This window comes from Pocillopora verrucosa, chromosome 2, assembly GCF_036669915.1.
Source record: "Pocillopora verrucosa isolate sample1 chromosome 2, ASM3666991v2, whole genome shotgun sequence".
In the NCBI taxonomy this organism is placed as follows: Eukaryota; Metazoa; Cnidaria; class Anthozoa; order Scleractinia; family Pocilloporidae; genus Pocillopora; species Pocillopora verrucosa.
In genome coordinates, this window is record NC_089313.1 from 10,911,776 (window position 1) to 10,926,791 (window position 15,016).

Below are 15,016 nucleotides of genomic sequence, written 5' to 3' on the forward strand. Positions count from 1 at the left end.
CGCAAGGGGTTACAGGTAAAGGAAAACAAATGTATATCGCACAGATAACAGTGAAGTGCTTCAACTTTTTCCGTCGTGAAAGCAGAATTACTCTTAGACATGGGGCCCTTTGATCAGTCTTGTTCGAGAGTGCAGCGTTACTTGATGCGACGAAATTCTCTCGTTAATTAAAAGTATCTGAGTAGATTCCTGTTTAAGATTTCACGGGCAATGCGCTTTGCTAAAAAATTGGGTTTAATTTGAGTTGACATCAATCCCCTCCCTAAATTCTTAGGTATGCTTACCAAACGGAATGTTGGGTCTACTTCTAATTTAATTCACTTGCCACTCAATGTTTTAATGCAGCTTCCCATTTTTATATTTTGTTGTTTACACTTTTGTTTTGAGCTACACACTTGTACAACACAGTGACCAACTTCAGTTTGAAGGTCGCGTTCATTTTCCTTATTCTTAGTTGTCAGAACCTCTATAACGTCAAAAGCATTACCATTAAGTTAAGCTCCTTTTGTAATTCCCCAGTTTTCAAATTTCCTTGGTTTGCAATTGAATGGTTTCAGACCCTCTTTGTGTCCTTTCCCTTTCGAAACTGCAACACAAACTTGACAATACAATGGATACTTTGGCATCCAATAATTTCCGATAGCAGTTCCACTGATGTTGCCATATCCTTTCCACTTCCACTCCAGATATTTATTGTACTCGGTTTCGTTGTTGCTAAGATACTGGAGGTATTCAGCCAACAGTTGTGGGCTCTTGAAATCACGCACTTTTATCACTGAACGGTTAAGATAGGGCCCGGGTAGAAACTCATCCAGCTTATCTGTAGCCATGACGACAGGAACCGAGCCTGCATCCATTGCGTGGTGTAGTTGAGCATCCACAAAATAATCACAGTCTTGGTTGAAGAACACCAGGCTGAACTTGTACTGTCTGGCCAGCATGGATTTAGCATCTATGAAATTAGTGCCCTGTTTGTTTTTGCCATACCTGCCCACTAGACTATTATTGTTCCTTAGACAGGCGCCGAAAGAATCAACCTTTACAAACTTCATTAGCTGCCTCATGTACTCGGTTCGAACTACCTCGCAATTTGAGAAAGCTGCCATGATGAGCCCAGTCTTATTCTTAAAAGGAACAGGGGGTGCTACACCAGGCAGCAAGACAGAGGGATCTGGAAAGTCTGAGTCCAGCCGATAACTTTTCAAGTAGCTAAATTTCGACATGAAGCTGGCGTCGTACAATACCGGTGTGTAAATTGGATTTTCTCGAGTCTGCAGAATCCAAGGCACTGATTTTATTGGTGGGTCTGGTCGTGGGTCCCTGGCATGGACTAAAAAGGCATCTGCCTCTTTTGCTCTGGATTGGTCACTAGTCCACTCACACGGTACTGGGCAGTCACCTTTTTCAAATGTTTCGTGAAGATTGAGCCTTCTTCCAAAAAACGTTGACCAATATACTACAAGCCAACGCTTTGTCTCTGATCCTTCGGTTGTTACATTTATGCCGTGCTGTGTTGTGATTTTTGCAGTTTTTATCTTTAGCTTTGAACTATCCTTAACAGGTTCCTTCATGTCATCCGTTTTCGTTTTCCATACAGCAACTGGTATCATGGAGGTGGAATTTTCATTCGAGGGAAAATAATTTGTCTCAAGTTGCCACAGTAGCACTGCAAACAATATCAAGCCAAGCGTACACTTTAGAGCGTACTCTTTTCCTCCCATTCCGTGACAAATCTTTTGTTTACGTCGTAGTACAGGTTACCTGTAAATAACAACATTTTTTAAGGTTATTAGGAGAATGAGCGGCTTGTCTGAGTCTTTCCTCTAGGAAACCAGGGAGGTGCATTAACAATGAGTGACACATTGATGTTTTCTGTGAAGTCATCCACTGGTGTAAGTCAGGGGTACACCCCAGTGCCACTCCATACAGTTAACCTAACAGAAACGTTGACGCGATTACTCAGTAAGAAGGTAAAGTTAAAGTGGGGTGACCGATGTGAGAAGGCGCTCGAGGAATTGTATGCCATGTTATAGAGAGCCACTGTATTGACAGCGCCTGATTTCAAATCCCCGTGCAAGTTGGCTCTTGATGCAAATGATGTTGCCGCTTTTCCGTGCTGTTGCAATAGTATGATCACGGTGTGGAAAAATCGTTTTTCATTTTTTCAAGAAGTTCAACTAAAGTCAAAGGAGCTATTCTACCATCGAGAAAGAATGTTTGGCACTAAACTAAGCACTACAACATTTCGAAGTTTACGTTTGTTCCTAAAGTTTGCCTGTTGTTGTTTTTAGTGATCACAACCCCCCTGTCCTTATACACGAGTTGAAAGACAATAATCAACAATTGCCGAGGTTAGTGGAGTTTAATGTTGCAATTAAGAGTAGATTTCAAGCATGAGACACATGAAAGGAATGGACAATGTTATTGCAAACTGCCTCTCAAGAATACGAGGTTTTTGCAAGAAAGTTTTGCAAACTTTCTTGTCTTGAAGGGGAAGGGTGTTATGGATGATTACTGTAAAAATAAATATCTAGAAATTTCTAGAATACCTAGTGATGCTGACATGCATACACGAAATTTCCACTTTCATGCCATGGAACTTTCTGGAACACTCTATTAAGTCACGTGTTTATGATATCATACAACCAAAAAGTTGTGTTGTAAGCTGCCGGAATTTTTTTTGGAATAGTTTGTAAATGTGTGTAAGTACTCAGTCGTGTAGAAGTAGTTGTGGTTGTCAGGAGTGACGGACTGTTTGGAAAGCAAAACAGAGAGAGAGCTACTGTGGAAGACTGTTCGTTTTGAGGACAACTGTGAGATTGTGTCAGTGGTGAGTTAATTTCTAGTTTGGGGTGGGTTAATCAATTCAGGTTGTTACGGATAATTACTGTCTTGTCATTAGGAGTCGCTCCTTAGTATGAATATTACGCGTTGTTTCATAAAGTATTTGGGTTTGTAGGAGTATAGTGTTCCTACCGTAACAGCAATATCTGCTGCGAACATTGCATCTATTATGGCAGGTAATTTAGTGTTAACGACTGAGTTGAAAACGTAAATTGGCCACCGTAAAGAGTTAAAAAGGCTGACGTTTCTAGCGTTAGCCCTTCGTCAGAGCAAATGGAAGAAGTGTGGGTTGTGTGTGGGTTTATATGCGGAAAATGGAGTTACGCTATTGGTGGGAGTATGGTGACGAGAAAACAGGAATAAATTATGGAATTAAGAGATCCTCGCAGCTAAGAAACACTACTGAAACGAGTAGTTGTTAATAGGACCTGAAAAAAATTTTCAGGCCCCGTATGGGATTTGAACCCATGACCTCTGCACCGGTATCGCAGAGGTCATGGGTTCAAATCCCATACGGGCCTGAAAATTTTTTTCAGGTCCTATTAACAACTACTCGTTTCAGTAGTGTTTCTTAGCTGCGAGGATCTCTTAATTCCATCTTTCCACCGCAGTGCAAATATGTGAATTTTCATATATCTAAAATCTTCAGGAATAAATAAGTTGAATGGAAAGCGCTCGTTGATACCGTAGGGATTAAGAGAGCCGATTTGGAAGATAAATTTTTATTCTAGTGTTTTGCAGCTTTCCAAACTGCCTAGATGTTAGGAAAGATCGCAATAAGGCTACCATATGTTGTTTAGAATGATTAGGGAGATTAAACTGTCTGGCGACTGGCTTGGATGCGTCCTCGTCAATTTTTTTACGTCGCGAAGGTGTTCTCGGAATCTAGTCGTCTTCCTGTTTCACCAATCTATAATTTATTGCAATAAGTGCAAGTTATGCAGTAAATGATATTGGCGGAGGTACACGTAAAGTGATCAATGATCTTTATGGATCTCTTGGGTCCCGATATTTTCTTTACGTTATGAATGAAAGGATTTAATTTCCCTGGCCAAAACAAACTTATTTTCACTGTGGATATTACATCTCTTTATACTTTCATTCTCAATGACGAAGGTCTCCGGGCCCTCAAACACTTTTTCGATCAAAGTACTTACATTCAATTACTTTTCACTCCGTGGTAACTACTACAAACAAGTCAATGGCGTAGCCATGGGTACTAAAATGGGACCCAGCTAAGCAAATCTTTTCGTAGGTTTTATCGAACATCAATTTTTTAGTCAATACCATGGCCCCAAACCTAAACTCTTACATTGACGAAAGCATCAGCGCTACCTCCTCTACCAGAGAGGAGCTCACTCAATTTATAACCACCTTCAATTCCTTTCACCCGGCTCTTAAATATACTTAGGAAATTTCTTTAGCTTTCTAGACATCAAAGTTTCAAATGAAGGCAACAGTTTATGCACTAGTGTTTACTACAAACCTACAGATTCACATAGTTACTTGCTGTATTCATCTTCGCATCCATCACACGTCAAGAATTCTGTATCTATTTCACAGTTTCTCAGACTTCGTCGCTTATGTAGTGACGACTCTGATTTTTCCGAAAAATCAGAAGCAATGGGCTAATTTTTCGATACACGTGGCTATCCTTTTTCTGTGGTTCAAACGGGCCACCACTGCGCCCAACAAACAAATCGACAGTCAGCACTACAAACGGCTGAAAATGAAAACACTGACTACATCCATTCACTCTCACAACCACGCAGTTAAATCTATCATTCTTAAAAACTTTGAATTACTCCAAAACGATTCAGATACTAGTACTATCTTTTCGCAACCCCCACTAATTTCATTCAAACGAGACAAAAACATAGCCAACTTTTATCCCTGGATCCTAGTGCATCATTTTGGCACAAAAATCAAACCAAAATACAGAAAGAAAATAAAGAACAAAAAAAGCAAAAATACGAAAGTTTGAGGTAACTCGAACTTGACTCGCGCTCGAACTTAGTACAACGCCTGGCTTGTGATACAGTTTTCCACCGTTTGATGTGACTGAATAGAGAATAATACACGTAGCAATGGAATTCCTCTTCGAGTGTCTAACTCGATAGCTCACGAGTGAGTGCAGCGAACGAGTGAAACACGGAAAGCAATCTTGAATTATTTTGCTAATGCTATAAATACAATAGGCCTTGAACGACAGATAAGAAAAGTTGACTATATTAATGAATAAAAAAATGGGATCAGGGTTTCATCCTTTTCATTTAAAACGGTTTTACATGCCAATGAAAACCCTGCGTTTTGATTGATTGAGTCTTGACAAGCCAAGATACCTGTGTTTGTATGTTTCTTGAAGGCATTTCGCTGCGCATGCGCTAATAAAGTTTGTTCGGCGCGTTCGGCGCCATTTTCAACTGGGTGATCGACACCTTTTTGTCATATTTTTTGGAGAGGGATGAAAGTGTATGACAAGTTTACCACCATTTCTAACTCTGTGGATACTCGTGGTGTTTGCTGGCTCTTCGGATGAGTATATTTTAATGATCAAAGTGCGAACAAAACGCCGAAAACTTGAAGTTTAAGATTTGATTTACTGACGATCAAGATGTGCATATGAGACTACAAATCTTCAAGGTTAATCTCAAGATGTTCATGTCTTACTTCTATGAATTACGAAGTTGTACGTGGAGACGATCGTGAGATATTCGTTTCGGTAATAGAAGGTAGTTTAGAATTTGATCTTACTTTACTTCAACTTTGAAATAAAATTGCGTAAAGTTTGAGGTGGCCCCCAAGCTTCAAATCACTTCAAATAACATCGTCTTTTCTTTCTTTTTGTGGTCACTTAGGATACAAGGCTTTAAAAAATGTTCCAGCCTCAGGATTGAGTTGCTCTCACAACAACCTTCGGCGAATTCGTTTTTGGCAGGTCGAGGTGGATTTTCCAAGTCATGGCTCACGAGTGTCTCTGGCCTTTTTGCTCTCTAAGTCTGTTGTACATGGCATGTGTCTTAACAACGGTTATAGTCTTACCTCAATCATCTCCGGTTTTATCTTAGTTTCGTGCTGTTTTTTGGTGAGAATGTTTTTAATTGCCTTTTTGGGCTTGAAGTGCTAACTAGAGGATAAACTTCGGCAAAACTTATTTATCACATGGCCCCCAAATCCCTCACCACTGTCAGTTCATTGTTTATTTATTTAGCTTTCGGTCTAACCAGTTCATTAACCTCAGAAAAATACGAGGGCTTTGTCTCATTAGTTTAAACTGGTGCCGTTTTCTTCATGTTCATGTGTTATTCGAAACGAATGGCATCAGCTTCATTCTCTCTTGTTTATTTCAGTACAATACTTCTGCCATGCGAAGTGAATTTTGAGTTGAAGTGCACTATGAAACTCGCAGATTAAAATTATCAAACTTTCTCTGGTTCTTAAAATATGAGACGAGTGATGCAACAAATGGATAATTACTCAAGGGACTGGAACTCCTTGTTTCTTTAGAATGTTAATTACAGTATTTCTCTCGTATTTGAAAACGAATTTCAGATTAAAATGTCTTCATACCTGTTTGACTTGCATCTAACTTTGTCAGAAATGTCTTGATCCTTCAATTTGAATTGCGGTGATTTCGCCAACGTCTTTGGTCGCTTCGCCAACGTCCTACTGGTCACTTCGCCAACGCCAAATATCTAATTATAACTTAGTAAAAAGGGTGCTTACTGATGTGATGTTGATACTTGGGTCAGAACATTTTTAAGTTAATGCTTGTTTCGCTTGGCTGACTTCCAAACAATTTGCATATTTTTGACAGATCCAGAAAAAGCCGGCGTGTGGGCACTAACATCGCGGTAATTTAAAACTGTTGAATAACAAACTCCGATGGCTTCCAAATGTGTTCCAAAAAAGTATAACTCAAAATTTTACTTGAAAAATGCGTTACGATGTGAATTAACGAGTTACCATTTTTCATAAGCAATCAGAGTTTGTTTTCCAGCCTTCAAAACGAGTCAGAAATAAAATATAATAAGTGCAATATCAACAACACTTTAATTGCAATACGTACTTTTATAAATATTTACAAGTGCAAAATTTTTTAGTGGAAAACCTATTTACAAAACCTTCTGATTCACAAAATATTTTCAATGCAAAACTTATTTACAAAACCTTCTGATTCAAAAAATGCTTTAGTCAAAACCTATTTACAAAACCTTCTGATTCTCAGCTTACTTCACGCTAGTTCAGTTCGTTCATGATCAGTTAGAGCGCGCTGGTCCATTCAAACGCGAGCACGTCCTGAGTAGTTGAGCAGCGGTTTTCTCGTAGTTTCTGGCGTAGACGGTTGGCTGCTCGCGCGATGTACTCAGGTTTGGGTAGGGCTAAAGGATAAAACAAGTGCAATTAGTTGAAGTACTCCATTGACTACAAAAACAACACTTTTTCGCAACACTTAACTACAGTAAAAACCCGCGTATAAGAACCTAGAAAATAAAGAACCTTGGGGTTTATTTAGGAAGGAACATGAAACTGCTATTCATTTTAAGCTACTTTGCATGTGAAAATGGAAAGCTTTATTGCACTGGCACCGTTATTTTGATGAAAATAGACCATTTCTTTAGGTTTCCGTTGCCCCTTTAATACTTATGCTTATAAGGTACATTCTTATTTATAAAAAAGGGTAACGTAATTTTCTGTCTGAAAATTGAACTTAAGCTTTTAAGAGACTTGAGACAAATTAAATGTAAGTTCAAGTACTTACCATTTCGTGATCATTGCTGAAAGAATCCATGTCCTCTCCATGTCCTCGACTCGGGTGCTCTCTGCATCAGGCTGATCTGCATAGGACTCGCACACCGCGCACTGCCAGTCGATTTCTTTTCCGTCACGAACAGCGGCCCGGTAAAGCTCTTGCGATATACCTTTCGAATCAAAGTAAAAATCTAATTAGGCCAAGTAAAAAAAAAGAAATGTTTCTCGTCCAGATTTTTATATAAAAAAAGAGAGAGCGTAATGGTTTGAGTTTTTTTTTACTTTTAGGAGATGTCTTCTGTTAGGTGTAAGATAAGCAACAATAGTTCCTCCATCAACTTATAATCTTATATAATAATATATAACTAAATATAACTTACCGGTGTTACACATTCGATGGTTCCAGCGAAAACATCCATCGCACTGAACCGCTTGCTGCCGAGGCCTTACCAGTTCGTGACAAACAATACAGTTTAAAATCTACGCAGTAGCCATCCTGATAGTATTCCGATATAAAGGTTTCCGAGATAATTCGTTATGAATCGTAGAGTGTCGTAATTGTCTGAAATGACCATCATTCGCATGTCAGTGTGTTTTATACACTTCGAAGGATCGAAATATCATATCAGTTAGTTTCAAGCAATTGGATTGGTTTATTTAGAACAATAGGGTAAAATCAACAAATTTCAACACAATGAGTTTACGCGTCTATTCATATGGTAATATACAAGCGTCGGAAAAAATGCTGTTTCCTCACGAGTCAGTTGCACCACCCACCTAAACAACATTATTGCTGGTATTTGTGTTTCTTGACTGTGTTTCTTGACTGTGTTTCTTGTAATACTTATATACTCTTGATCGAAGTTATAATATGCGCTGGAGTTATAGAATTAGTAGTAGTGGTAGTCTAGAATGTATTTATATAAATCTCTGTTCTAGAAGTCTCAAAGGTAATTATATAAATCTCTGTTATCGACAAATAAACCTTATAGAAGAACTTAAGGAAAAGGTTGCACACACGCGACTTTATGGCTCTAAGTTAAATTCAGCAACATACAGCGCCGGTGACGCGTGGCGTGCCGTGCATTTATGTGGGCCCACTGTGTTTTAAGTTGCGCGTACAAGAGAAGGAAACTAAGTCCGAACAAAATAACGGAAGGAAACTAAGTTCGAACGGGGAAATCAAGTCAGCTCAGTCAAGTAAATAACACACAGAAGCAAGAAGAAGTAATGGTAAATCTTTATCTAGAGTAAACTAATACATTGGCGAAGTGACAAGTAGGACGTTGGCGAAGCGACTTTTCGCTTTGGCGAGGCGACCTAAGACGTTGACGAACGTGACGTTGGCGAAATCACTCGTTGGCGAAATCACCAGATACCTTCAATTTTTATTTCTTATTTGGGACTGATGATAGGAATTAACTTTTATGTTCTCTGCTGTTTAGGGAGATGTGAAGTGACACCACTACATATAGTTGGTACTATTGACAGAGTGAATAGGTGCGACGGTTATTGCGACAAGCTGGTATTCAAGAGATTTTCTTTAGTACCAGAAGCTTACTACTGGCATAAATTATCAATCTTTTATTCTCTCCAGGCAACTTCCCTCGACTAGTTTATGCTACATGCATACTTTTTTTGCAACTGTAAAATTACCAAAAAAGTTTTTGAAAGTTTTGTCAAAATTTCATTGGAAAAGAACAGGAGGAGATATCAGGTGAAGTATTGTCACGTTCCCTGAGAGTGTTTGAGCTTCCAGTGAGAGCTATAAAATTTTTTAAGTGTCTGGAATATGATTTGTCTGCCATAAAATTGGCACAACCAAACCCCCGGCTAGTAAACTATAAATTTCCTCAAATAGGCATCCAACCTGATGCCCGTTACTGCAAATTATGTAATGTCAAAGTCCCCTTTTGAGATAAGTCTCAATTCTCTAAAATCTGATAGATGTAAATCATCTGTTTTCCTAAAGGGATCTACGAACCTCTTCACACTAGTTTCATCTGACCTTATTTAGTCTTGTTCCCAGGAAAAAAAGACTTTTGGAAATATTTTGTTTTTTATCCTCACTGTTAAATATCAGCCTTACTGGTTCTTTATTGTTGAGCATGTAATAAGAGTCTTTTCAGACCATCAAATTGTCACATAACTCTTGTAATTTAAAGGGTTGGAGAATAAGGTTAAAAAGAGTGTAAACGATTTTGTTGTGCAGTGGAAATGATAGAATGAATGTGATTAGGAAATAATTGATTTAGTTGACTATTCATATTACAACTGGAAGCCCAAACTAGCACTTGTTTTAACTCACAGTTTCCCCGCATCATTGATCATATCTAATGATATTTCCAAGACTAATGATTGAAAAGACTTTTCCTTACTCTGATAAAATCCATAATTATTCCTCCATTCCTAACAAGCTCTTTCATGCAACGACCGTATCTCTAGTACTAACGTTGTCTCACCTTTCTTAACTTGACATTGGCCCTTTTTGTTTTAGTAATCGGCCCCGCCGGTTGGGATTCACTTGAAAAAAAACATAAACTTCTGTAAACTGTAATTTCTCGCTAAAATTGGAAGAACGTTGCACTTGCAGTACAGTTGAAGCTCTAAAAAACGCCCACAGGAAAGTGAGTACTTAAAATGATCAACGATAGGTTGAGATAGCAATGACACGATAAAAGTATAACATCCAATTCGTTTGTGCTCTTCGACAGGCCACTTGCATCCTTCACAAATAACATCATCTACATTGATCGCCCAAAAAAATCAAAAGACATGCCCGTGGATATCTCGCAACTTATCTATTCGGCCTCTAATCTGGATGTTCCCAAAGGAATTGCGGAAATTGTAAGAACAAAATCTTTTAAGTTCCTTAAGGGAACTTCCTACCACATACCACACAACAATTTTAAGACTTCGCCGCTTCCATCTAAGTTACAGCGGGAAAAATGACGAGAAAAGTTGTCTCAAATACTCGATCCATTGTTGTTTTCCGAAGTATTTTCCTGCTTCTTTTCTTTCGCGATTACCAACACAGGCGCATGCCAGCGGTTTCTCGCATCGAACTAAAATTTACAGGACATGCGCAGCAAGATGCCCTTCTGCTCGTTTCTTGTCTAATGAATTGATATGGTCGTTGAAGGAATTTGCGTTGGGAACAAAAACTTGAGGCTATTAACCTTATCTTGACGACTGTTGATGACCAGCCGCTTCAAGGAACAATGACATATATTTATATAAGCGTACTTCAAGGCGGCCCACGGGTAGCATAAATAAATAAAACCGGGCTTTCTGCCAGTAAATACCCATCAAAAAGATTCCGATTTTTCAATGTACTGACCGAAAATCCAATATACTGATCGAAAATTTTTATTACAGTAACCAAAAGAAAATCGATATTACTTTCTATTTTTTTGAAGGAACTTGGTTGGCCCAATTTATATTTTCCTTCGGCTTAACTTGCCTTTAATCTCAATAATTTAGTGCTTTGTAAGTGTTAAGTACTACGACATTATGCAAGTTTTCGCGTATCTTGAAAGGGCTTTGTAGGTAGGTTCAGATATTTTCCAGGGAGGCATTTCGTGAGCCATAATCTAATGTAAACAGTAAACGACTGGATCACCAAAACGGATATTGTTGGCGTGTAATTTTGAGAAGATTTTGGAGTAGAAGTTCGCTGACTTTCATGATTGAAGAAACTGAAAATTGCCGAATTCACTAGAGTCGCTATGGTAGAAAAACTCTTTCATGCGGTTAAATTTTCGCGTGAATTTCATTTACATGCATGCATGTGCAACAACTCTTAACTCATGTCAACCAAATGTAAGGAAGAGTCGCTGAGATTTTATATAACAAGGTGCAAATAGGGTGGTGAAACACACAATAACATGCTTAGTCGAAGGAAAATGCCTCGTGATTATTTTAACAGAACAGTTGTAATTCCTATCGAAAGAGCTAGACGGCCGTTCACAGCTTCGAGATCAATTAGCTTCGTTTTCAGCGATCGTAGGAAAGAAAGACAGACATCCTATAGTTTGAGACTAAAGATAGAAAAGCTCATGGTTCAAGTTAAAACATCAACATGACTATTCTTACCTCAGCCGATTTCGACGGAAAATGATGCTCTCTCGAACATTTAGCCATGAAGTTCACTCTCACACCCATCCAATCTGCTGCATGCTTTCACTCTTTTCCTCTTCTCCTCGATTTTGCCTATTTTGCTGCTAGTAGCGCGATTACTAAGCTTCAGAATACCCGGCCACTTTGATCCGCCTCACTTACATGTGTCAGGAGGCTTTGAAGATTGAGGCCTAACACAATAGAAGCTATTCTTATTCAATGACATGTAAATTGAGTGGCCGGGTATTCTGAAGTTGCTCCCTACTACACGCAACTGAGAGAGTCTACCGTTAAGGTACCAGAGTGTCTCTGGGAGAAGTTTTGGCGGACTTTAGCCGCCATGTGTGCAAAGAAATGGACTTCTTGGGTCTGATTCAGCAGTGGCCTTGTCCTTCAGAAATGTTTTTGACTCCTCGTTTTAACAATAGGACTGGATTCTTGGCTAATGACCCTTTGTCTTCTGCTTTTGTTGAAAACTCAAGGAGAATGGAAGTCAGCCAGCGCGACAAATCTCTCACGATTCCGTAGATATTTTAATTTATCGCCTGAATGAGCACCGACTTATATTTTTGGCTTGGAATGCTTACTTGGAATCACAGCCGCCTAAGGGCCTGTTTACATGGAGGTGGGGGACCTCAGGTAGGTGAGGTAACCCGCTCAGCCGTGGTCGAAAAATAAAACGCGTTCACATGCAACAAGGCATCTCTTCACTTCGTGAATCAGGTAAGACAAACTGGTAGTGTTAAAATTCCCGCTAAAAGCCTTCACAGCACGTGAGCATGCGTATAGCGGTTGCGTCTCAATATAGAGAGCTGGAAACTAAATTAAAAATTAAAACTGGACTGTGTAAGAATAAAACTGGACTGTAAAAAAGTAAAACTGGACTGTGAAAAAAATAAAACTGGACTGTGGAAAAATAAAACTGGACTGTGAAAAAAATACAACTGGACTGTGAAAAAATAAAACTGGACTGTGAGCCTCCTGAACCATCGTATAAGATACTATTGTTCATTCTGTAATACAGTGGGCTCTGTCACTTTCCCATGTGTGTCCGTAGGCGGGGTCGGTTAGCGGTAAAGTAAATGCGCTTTTTCGGGCGCTAAAAGGGCCAAGAGACATGCGTCGAGAACAACATATTGTCCTAATAGTGTGGGTACCTATCAGCTGTTAATGTCTATTGGAGATATTGCATCAAATCCCAGCCCAACTCCTGACACGTCCAAAAATAAAAGAATGAGTGACCGCAACATTTTTGCTGCTATTTGTCCTTTTTTTGAGAAAACAGTTCGGAAAAATCAAAAGCGTGTCCTTCGCGAGGTCTGCATGTCATTAACACATGCTCGCTGTTCTAGAGTCGCTACCTTTAACGTAAAGCAAGTCCGTGCCGACACACCACTGACATGGACATGTGGCCAGTGTTTAGTATCCTTACTGCCTTTCCACACATGCTCTGAGTTGGACAACCACTGACACTTTTCTTGATGAAATCTTGGTTGATAATATTAAAGAAATCCTCCAACTGCAGTAATCTTAAAGTCATGCATCTGAATACTCAAGCAATGACGTCAACCTTCAAAGAGTTTCTACTTACGATTAAGACATGTACATTGGATGTTGCTTTACTTAGTGAAACATGGTTGCGAGATCAAAAGGAACTGCTTGACTACGTGTCAATAGATAGGTATGCTACAGAATTTCGCCATCGTGTGGCCACAAAAAGTGGGGGAGTGGGTGCCTACATAAAAAAAAAAACGTTGCCTATAGACGGTGCTTTGACATCGAAAAAACTCAGCCGGACCTGGAGCACTTATGGCTGGAGCTCTAAGGGAAAAACAAACACAGTAAACTGTTGATTGGGGTTATTTACAGGTCAGATTTACTGATGACGGCTTTCTATTGGCTAGTGTTCCGATATTACTGCTTTGTATATTGTAGATTCATACTTTTTTATTGCAGTTTTTCATTTTTATATCGTAGTATCTTAACAGGTGAAGAGCTTCTAGGTTGATACACTGTAAATAAACCATTATTAAGAAACTACTATATAAAAATGAAAAACTGCAATAAAAAAAGTATGAATCTACAATATAAAAAGCAATGATATCGAACTATAAAAGGATATTGTATAAAAATGTAACAGAGATTGGTAATAGTGATACAATCGTATAAGCTTCTAGGTGGATACACTGTCGATAACTCATTATTATTCATTTGGGTGGTGGACCTCGCAGGTGCATTCCAGAGTCCGTGCGCTGCTTTTCAGGTAACTAAAACAAACTATAAATCTATGAAAATGTTATCAAATGGAAAATGCGATGAAATTATAATCTATAGTGATTTGTCCTCTTCTGAGGAGAAGGAAGCCGATAAATTAAAGATTAAACGAGACTTCTGGTAAGTTGAAGTTTGATGGTAATTCGAACATCCCATGATAAAATTCCATTTCGTCATCATTCAGTGTAAGGGATCCCATGAGAAGTTTAGACGCTATCGACATTGCTGATCTTAGCTGTATGCAGGACGGGTGTCATATATGAACTTCGTAATGCGCCTTGATCACCATAGAATCTCAGTGGCTCAGTGGTAGACCATTGGAGAAAGTTGCATCAAGTCACCCATTTATTAGTATTATCACTAAAATAGTTCTTACGTAAGCTTCTGGAATGTTCCAGAACACTTTGCGAATATATATAAAGACTCACTTATGTAGTAGTAAGAGTTGTTGTCGGAGCTACGACTGTTTTGAAAGCTATACCGAGAGAGAGTTACTGCGGAAGACCGCTTATTTCAAGGAGCTTTGGAGACAGCAGTGAGATTGTGTCAGTGGTGAGCTGGGATATAGACTGTGGTGGGCTTAATTAATTTTATTAACGATAAGTATTGTACTGCTTTTAGGAGTCGCTCCTTGTTAAGAACATTACTCACTGTTTAATAAAGTAGTTGAGTTTGTGCGATTGTAGTGTTTTTCGGTCGGTTAGATTATACCGTAACAACTCACAGAGACTGGGTTCCTCAAGATATAATTAAGGTTCACCAGGAGAAACCCTAATTAACTGCCTCTGGTGCTTTGTCTTTAGGAAACTTGCACAAGGTGCTGCTTAAAGATTACTTTGTCCAACTTATCTCTTCACCAACTTATCTCTTCACCAACTCTCAAACCTTCCCATGGTTATCTGCCACAATAGGACTCACCAAGGATATTCCTTGCATAAGGCCATCTAAACCCAAAAAAGCCTGTCCACTACTCGTTGCGAACACACCAGGGTATCTACCCTCTATTTTCCACTTGTTTTAGGGCATT

At 39.0% G+C, this 15,016-nt stretch overlaps 1 protein-coding gene and 1 long non-coding RNA gene across 4 annotated transcripts; one reads left to right on the forward strand and one right to left on the reverse strand.

Annotated features, from left to right (window-relative positions):
* On the reverse strand, window positions 1-11,881 carry LOC131786373 (alpha-(1,3)-fucosyltransferase 11-like). 3 transcript variants are annotated; one of them, XM_059103428.2, is made up of 3 exons: window positions 11,692-11,881; window positions 10,059-10,119; window positions 1-1,761 (listed from the first exon to the last, which is right to left on the reverse strand). In XM_059103428.2, exon 3 carries the CDS (start codon window positions 1,719-1,721, stop codon window positions 495-497), a length of 1,227 nt encoding a protein of 408 aa, XP_058959411.2. In that variant the 5' UTR covers window positions 1,722-1,761; window positions 10,059-10,119; window positions 11,692-11,881; the 3' UTR covers window positions 1-494. The 3 variants fall into 3 exon arrangements, with proteins under 3 accessions (XP_058959411.2, XP_058959412.2, XP_058959410.2); XM_059103429.2 differs by lacking the exon at window positions 11,692-11,881 and adding an exon at window positions 10,493-10,853; XM_059103427.2 differs by lacking the exon at window positions 10,059-10,119.
* LOC131771259 (uncharacterized) lies at window positions 5,299-9,732 on the forward strand. Its single transcript, XR_010716640.1, has 3 exons — window positions 5,299-5,576; window positions 5,703-5,859; window positions 9,046-9,732. It is a non-coding gene; the product is annotated as an uncharacterized lncRNA (long non-coding RNA).
* Window positions 11,882-15,016: the final 3,135 nt, after the last annotated feature.